Raw genomic sequence first — 8301 nt, 5'->3', positions numbered from 1 at the left:
AACTCCTAATTCTACACTTTGATTCATCACACTTCTATCTTACTGAAAAACACATTTAAGGAAAAGCAGATTTTAGTTGAGTGTGCAAATGTAATATATTGACTCCTAATGACAACAAAAATAAGGAAACTGAAAAGGCCTAACGAGGTAAAGACTAAACACCAGAGGTGGACAGTTTACTTTCCCTTTGCACAATAATTTAGCTGTAATTCATGTGCCAATGCAGGTGACATTCTTCTCATGACTAACTTATCACACAGGTAAAAGTTGCCTTTATACATACAGTAGCGTTTGTCATTCACATCCTGTGTCTACATGTGCCGGGTCAGTGTATCAGACACGTCGTCCCGAGCACAACTGAGAAAGCACTGAGCCAAAGGAGGACCGCGCTCGTCAGAGCTGCACTCGCCTCGGACCGGTACACAACTCTGCCATCCAGAGGCTGCGTGGGCCTGAAGATGTCCGTCATGGGCTGTCCCGTCCAGAATTGACACTGCTCAACTATTGCATCCAGCTGGAGAGGAACAAGATTTCACATCTTTTAGTCAGAAGTTCCAGTATAAAGTATTATGTTTCTCCTGCGAATAGGGACAATGAAGATTACTTTTACAGGCACTGATCCTTCAGACTTCTCTACATTGACTTCTAGTTCTAGTCTCTGAAAGTCTTATTTTAAAGGGGCAATTCACCCCAAAATAAACACATCTTCCCTCTTACCTGTAATGCTATTCATCATGAATCATGACCAGTTCATGATTTCTAGAAAGAGACTTTTTGAGTTTTTCCAAATGTATTTATTTGAGAAGCACAAGCCGAGTGCCATATAGTCCCGTTATATTTGAGAGACAACTCTGCGGCCCATACCTCCAAAACGAGGCCCCTCACACCAGTAACATAAAAAGCTTTACCTGTATCTGTATTTTATATCAAAAGTCAGTTTGAAGGTTTGAGGAGATACAACCGGGAGCACTAGTTTGTCATCAGTGTGTAGCCTCCATCTGTAGCTGCTCACCTGTCGACTGCTGATGGACAGGGTCCTGTGAAACACCGTCCAGGCCACCGCCTGTTCACATCCTGGAGTGGTCATGGAGCCCACGTAGCGGTAGTAACTGTGGAGGTCCTTCGCTGGCGGGATAATGTCGCTGAGTTGAGCGTTAGGGATCACAGTGCTGTTGCCTTAACACAGAAAGACGGGTGGCGACGTGTTTGGAAGAAAAGTCGAGGTTAACTTAAATGTACAACAGACTAAAAAATGCTGTCAATAAAAGGCTCAGGGCCCTTTTACTATAAAAAATTAGTTTTGTTCTCAGTGACCAAACATACCATTGTTTTGTACTCGGCCCAAAGCAGCTATTACTGCATCCAGATGAGGATGATCATCTGGTGTTTCCTGTGAGGACGACACCATCAACATTATTAATATATATTAAGAATGCCGATGTCATCAAGAGGAATAACTATATGAAAGCATTACCTCAAACAGGAAGGCAAGCAGAGCGATGCCCGCCATGTCATGTTCTGCCTCAGCTAGATCAGACCTTATCGGGTGATCACATAGCTGATAAAGTTATCAGCAAATCTAGTGCAAAATTGAAATTCCTATATAGGCAGGCCAAACATTTAGATCTTCAAACAAAAAGGCTACTCACATCAGCTCTAATCCAGTGTAATATGGACTATGCCAGCTCTTCTTGGTACTCTGGCCTGACCAAGACAAATCAGGCGAGGTTACAGATTATGCAGAACAAAATCATACGTTTCCTCCTTAATGCTCATCCTAGGACACACATAGGTCCTACTCAATTCAGACAGGTCAATATGCTGCCCATGAATCTTAGAGTTCAACAACTCAAACTCAACCATATGTTCAACATTGTCAATAACCAGGCCCCTGAATATTTATCAGGTTAATTTAAACTAAATTCTTCCAACCACAATACTAGGTCCAGCACCTTGTCCTTCGTCATTCCACATGTAAAGTCCTTCGGATCTACTTCTTTTGAGTTCACGGGTGCAAAGCTGTGGAACAGCCTCCCTAGTCACATCAAGGCCAGCGATTCTAAACCGGTTTTTAAAATCAGGGTTAAGCAATTTTTTTACCATGAAATGGCCCTTCAAGATAACAACCAATTTATTTATTATTAGTATCATTTTTTTCATTTTTATTAAGTCGTCATGTTTGTCTGTGTTTTTTCACTTCTGTGGGCCACAATGGAAACAAGTGTTTTTCGCTTTTTTGTGTCACCCTGTATTTTTTAATGTATTTATTTGTATTTTTATATTTATACATGTATTTACATTGTTTTATACAAATAAATCAAATCAAATCAAATCAAGTGGTTAGAGAGGAAGCTTTAAACGTCTTCGGTGACGTCACGTCTTTTAAAGTGACATACACAGTAAACTGTGTATGTCACAGTTCGCGCCTACAAAAGCCTCGCGCCTAGAAAAGCTATAGCTGTTGGCATTGTGTTTGTTGGCATTCAACGTTCACCACCAGCAATAAACATTTCACCGGACTAAACCGCTGCAGATATACATCGAATACAAACATGGCCAACACAGAGGTAATGTTAACGTTTAGCGTGAGGAACCCCGACCACCGGCCGGCATGTGTTGTTGTTTTAACACCCAGCTGAACGCTAAAGCAAGCTACAGCAAGCTGTCAAACTGGGTCCGCTCTTCTTCATTGTACGCCGATAATACGCGTAATAGCTAACGTTTCATACTGTATTGTGTTTTCTGCCAAATGTGTTGAATCTAACGTTACTGTAGCAGTGCACGCACATTATTGCTGTCTCCTCTGCTCACAAGGGAAGTAAACTTTGGGGAGGTCGCTTCCTGGGAGACACTGATCCTTTGATGGAGAAGTTCAACGCTTCCATCGCTTATGACCAGAGGATGTGGAGCGCTGACATCCGAGGGAGCAAGGCCTATGTGAAAGCTCTGGAGAAGGCAAAACTGGTCACCACGGAGGAGATGAACCAGATTTTACAAGGGCTGGATCAGGTGAACTCTCTTTCTCTCTCACGCGCACACACACACACACACACTCTCACTCACTCACTCACTCACTCACTCACACACACACACACACACACACACACACACACACACACACACACACACACACACACACACACACACACACACACACAGACACAGATAGATGCACTCAAGGAAGTTCACCACATTTTAAATCCAAGCTGACTACGAGGCTGTTTGATGATGAACTTTCTGATCACTGTTCTCTCACACTTGCATGCAAGGAAATATACTGCTGCTGCATTGTGGGTATACATGCGTCATTGTCTGCCCATCAGTGTTGGATGTAGGTTTACAGATGACAGCTGAAAACGTGCAATGGAGTAGAATTCCTCTCAGTATTCTGCTGAGTCGGTGCTGAACAATACTGTCATCATGTGATGGATGTCAGCTGCCAAACAGCTTCACTAATTCTTTCACTCACACAGTCCGGTCAGGGTTCAGGCTGCCCTCTAACCTGATGTTTTGCTTTGGCTATGCAAGTAGCATTAGGCAACCAATACAATACAGAAACACTTACTATGATGTTGATCATTTGCTGTACAATCACACATAAGTGGATAATTCTGCCTAGAATTCAGTGAGTCCATACGTGTGCTGTTACTACTTAAACGTGCTGTGTTTATGTGCATCTATTTAGCCTATTTGGTGATATTCCTTTTTTTACCCTCCAGATTTCTGTAGAGTGGTCTCAAGGTGTTTTTGTGACCAAACCTGAAGATGAGGACATTCACACTGCCAATGAGCGCAGGCTAAAGGTGAGGTAGCGCTCGTTTGTTTTTCATTAAGTGAGTAAAATTGGATTTCATATAATAATATATGACTGGTTAGGATTACTTACATATATAGTGTTTTGTGACGAAGGACATTTCTACGTACGAGTCCTCTTACTCAATAAGGAGGCAGCCGTTAAATTGTTTTGCTATGTTTTTCAGTCAGATAATTACAGGATGAATCCATTTAAACTGAGGTCTTATTTTCTTATTTTAGAGGTTTATGTATGCTGTCATTCACCCACTTGCTATTGCTCTTTTCATGGGACATGTTAAAAAGGGAAAAAAAAAATAGAACAACACCAGCCTTATCTTTTAAGTTTCAACATCACATGGAGCATTTGGAAGAATGATCAACCAGGATCTAGTATTTTTATCCTTTCAGTTATGAGCTATAAACGTAGCAGTATAACTGTTATACTGTTGGGTGATGAGCGAGGTTTTAGTCCTTTTCACTGATTGTTTTTTCTTGTTTCAGGAGCTGATAAGTGCACCTGCAGGGAAGCTGCACACTGGCAGGAGCAGAAACGACCAGGTTCATCTTTATAATAATAAAACTGTAGTGACTGAATTACTTTCTGGACTTGCGGCCGCATTAGCTGTGGTACCTGATAAAGTGAGACGCTCGCTGTGTGTGTTGACCAGGTCGTGACTGACATGAGGTTGTGGCTGAGAGATGCCATCTCCACCCTGACAGACAATGCCCTCCAGCTGATGTCGACCATGGTGGAGCGGGCAGCAGCGTAAGACGGATACACACACTTGTAACGGTGCTTTTTAAAAAAAAATTTAAGTTGCCCTTTTATCCTCTCTCTGAACCTCCAGAGAAATTGACGTCCTGTTTCCTGGTTACACCCACATGCAGAGAGCTCAGCCAATCAGATGGAGCCACTGGATTCTAAGGTGACCTTAAATGAAGTGAATCCTACACGTCTGACACTTTATTTTCTATATTAGATGTATTGTTCACGTCATTCTCGTGCGTTTGTTTCCCCGCTCGCTGGTCGAACCAACCCTCAGTCATGCCGTTGCTCTAAGCAGAGACGTGGACCGACTTCTGGAGATCAAGAAAAGAGTGAATGTTTTACCTCTCGGCAGGTACGCTGTGAACACACGCTAACTATCCGACACTGAGTTTCACCCACAGAGAGGACCAGTTAATGAGAATGATTCTTGTTGTTTTCAGCGGGGCCATCGCTGGAACACCTTTTGCCATCGACAGGGAGCTACTGCGGAAAGGTCAGGCCACTTGTGTAAAATACTGCAGGATTAGTACTCTCCTGTGAGAAGTTGCAGCTGTCCTTTTGTGTCTTGTTTATCAATGAAATGCATATTTAAAAAAAAACTGAAACGATGTCCTGTCTGTAGAGTTGGAGTTTGATGGCATCAGTCTTAACAGCATGGATGCCACGGGCCAACGGGACTTTGTTGGTACGTGAACCATACGTGTGTGTCGCCGCTCTCATCCATTAAAATGAAATAGTCTTTCCTAAGTGACCTCATGTTCTGTGTGTTTCTTTAGCGGAGTTCTTGTTCTGGGCTTCCTTGTGTTTGATCCATCTCAGTAAGATGGCCGAGGACCTGATGCTGTACAGCACAAAGGAGTTCTCCTTCGTCTCGCTCTCTGACGCTTACAGGTCAGTTCCCGTTTTGTATTACGTGGTCCTAATTTACAGTTTACATTTGGAAATAATAATAAATATGTTAAAATGTCTGGGTGAATTCTAACGGTGAGTGATGTTTGTCAAACAGTGATCACTGCACTTGATGATAAATGTGTACATCTGGTCATTTTGACAAAAATACATTGTATTCAACTACTGTTTAAACCTCATGTTGCATACTATATGGTGGCAAATGAAAATATGAAATCATTGCTGTCACTGAAGTTGTCCACCTCCACTTTCAATCTGGCCTTGTGAAGTTCATTCTAAGTCTTAATGCTGGTGTTACTGCTGTGCTGTACTCTTCATGAAGCCCAGTCATTTATTGAGCAGTTGAAACTCGTGTCGCCCTCATATTCACTCCTCTATATTTCTATACTCGTTGTGTATGTAGCACAGGCAGCAGTCTGATGCCCCAGAAGAAGAATGCTGACAGCCTGGAGCTGATCAGGAGTAAAGCAGGACGCGTCTTTGGCAACGTAACACCTCCGACTAAAGATACTCTTTGTTAGATCGTCTTGTTTTTCTGTTCATTGAAGGGCCCACGTTGGCAGTTATGTTGTGTCAGCAGAGCTCACGTCCACTGCCTTTTTTGATCAGATGGTGTAAAAAAACAAACAAATGATGCTGAAATGGCTCCTTTAAAAATAAAAGGTGATATTTTGGTATAATTTCTGCAAACATGTGATCATTGCAATTAGTGCAAGTGAAGACCACATGTCCCATAAATGCTAAAGTTGCTTCCTGTTGCAACAATGTTTCTTATTTCTATGCTGTTCTCTTTCACTGATTAGAAAAGGATTCATGTGTAAAGCTAATGTTGTATTTTTCTGCAGAATCAAAGCTGTCTTGTCAAACTGTTGACTGTCTGTATTTCAGTGTGCAGGGTTCATGATGACTCTGAAGGGCCTGCCCAGCAGCTACAACAAAGACCTGCAGGTATGAAAGTGTGTCTTTGTGAGCTTTCACTACATTGTTTCTCTGGATATTTCCTCTCTTAACTTTTTTTGTCACGCTGTCCTCGTCATCCTTCACCAGGAGGATAAGGAGGCCATGTTCAACTGCTATGATACGGTTCACGCGGTGCTGCAGGTGACAACTGGAGTCATGTCCACTCTCAAGGTCAGAGACTTCAGTGTTGATTATTCTGAAAAACTTTGTTGTGAATGCTTTCTTTTACTTTGTATAAAAACCTGACCTCTCTCTGTTTGTTTCAGATTAACCAGAGTGTGATGGAAGCCGCCCTCAGTCCGGACATGTTGGCTACTGACTTGGCCTACTACCTTGTGAGGAAGGGGGTGAGTGGTGTTTAGGTATACTCTCATCCAAATGCAAATTGTAAGAAAAGTAATTTTAACGACATTTGATTCAAAAGAAGATAAAAGACGATGTTTGTTGAATCAATGTGAATATTCTTAAAATGCTGTCAAGATTATATTAAATCAGATGGGTACTCGCCTTCATGCAGACTGTTCCACTAAGTGAGAAACAACATCTTAGCTACGTCAAGGCTTTTCTGGTCACTCTATTTAACAACAACCACAGAGAACAGGTGGATGTAAAATGCTTTATATGTGAGATAGCTATAATATTTGACATGGTGTTACGTGTATTTGTGTGTTGTGACCGTGTGTTCTTGTGTGTTGCAGGTGCCGTTCAGAGAGGCTCATGGTATTTCCGGTAAAGCTGTGTTTGCAGCTGAATCCAAAAATATCGCCCTGAATCAACTCACTGTGGGTGACCTGAGTGCTGTGAGGTGACTCTCTTCTTCTCATTCTCACACACACACAACCAGAAAGAATAACACCCATTGTTTAATGGAACAGGATTTTCTACAACAGCCACTTGGATTTTCTCACATTGGCCCTCTCTTTTATCTCAGCCCTCTGTTTGGAAGTGACGTGTCGTCGGTGTGGGACTACAGGAGCAGTGTGGAGCAGTACAGCGCCCCCGGAGGCACGGCCAAGAGTAGTGTTACTGCACAGGTAGAACACCTGAGGACCTGGCTTCACAAGCACACCCAGTGACCTCGACCTCATCTCACTTCAGTCTTTTGAATCACGTTTAGACTGCCACAATTTAGATTATTAGCAAATGTCAGATTGAGGTCAAATGGACATATTTATGATTTATGACTTGAGAACCATGTTGCCTTTCAATTGTCTCCTCTCTTCTTTTTAAGTACCACAGCTATGATGTTTCAGTTGATCATGGACCGATCATAAGTGTTACAAAGGACCCGACAATAAATAAATATTACTCAAACTAGCAGTGTGTTACAGGTTGATCCATTGAAGCAACTGATTTCCACCACACAGACTCAGGATGCTGCTTAATCCCAGATAGGCTCCTGTTAACTAATGAAAGTCATGAGAATGGTTTCAGTGATCCGTCTGCCCAAAGATATAACAGCAGGTGTGGTTTGGTTAATTTAATGGTAACCTACTTACCGGTACTATCAGTCAGTTTAGAGTTCATGTAATACAACTCACCTGTTGATGAGCTCCACACAAAGCATGTTGTGGTGACGTAAAGCAGATTTAGTTTAATAGGATATATATTTAGTTTTATAGGTTCTATTCAAGTTTTAGGCAAAAGTGCAAAACATTTCACGGTGTTTGTACAGAAACACTCACTCAGTGATCAGTGTCAGACTAATGGCATGAAATCCACGATTGGTGCTTCAAACACCAATCAGATCATCCTTCAAGGGTTCATATCAATGTGATGGTTTGAACTGTCAATTGTTTTTCATAGTTAATCTAACATTGCTCCCCAGTGTTAATCTAATAGGTGTTTATGTATAAAGCATTGCATTC

The 8301-nt window shown here is 42.0% G+C and overlaps 1 protein-coding gene across 1 annotated transcript; it reads left to right on the top strand.

Annotated features, from left to right (window-relative positions):
• The first annotated feature begins 2431 nt into the window (after positions 1 to 2431).
• Positions 2432 to 7740, top strand: LOC306787627 (argininosuccinate lyase-like). The gene is made up of 16 exons (XM_079282823.1): positions 2432 to 2567; positions 2815 to 3009; positions 3720 to 3803; positions 4297 to 4353; positions 4464 to 4561; positions 4644 to 4721; positions 4839 to 4916; positions 5005 to 5057; positions 5187 to 5249; positions 5341 to 5455; positions 5877 to 5961; positions 6362 to 6421; positions 6521 to 6604; positions 6700 to 6780; positions 7132 to 7238; positions 7365 to 7740. Exons 1-16 carry the CDS (start codon positions 2553 to 2555, stop codon positions 7507 to 7509), a joined length of 1398 nt encoding a protein of 465 aa, XP_079138949.1. The 5' UTR covers positions 2432 to 2552; the 3' UTR covers positions 7510 to 7740.
• The last annotated feature ends 561 nt before the right edge of the window (positions 7741 to 8301 follow it).

This window comes from Melanostigma gelatinosum (assembly GCF_949748355.1).
Source record: "Melanostigma gelatinosum genome assembly, chromosome: 14".
Lineage (NCBI taxonomy): Eukaryota > Metazoa > Chordata > Actinopteri > Perciformes > Zoarcidae > Melanostigma > Melanostigma gelatinosum.
The sequence above is the reverse complement of the archived record's forward strand: the minus strand, read 5'-3'. Positions and strand labels throughout refer to the sequence as shown.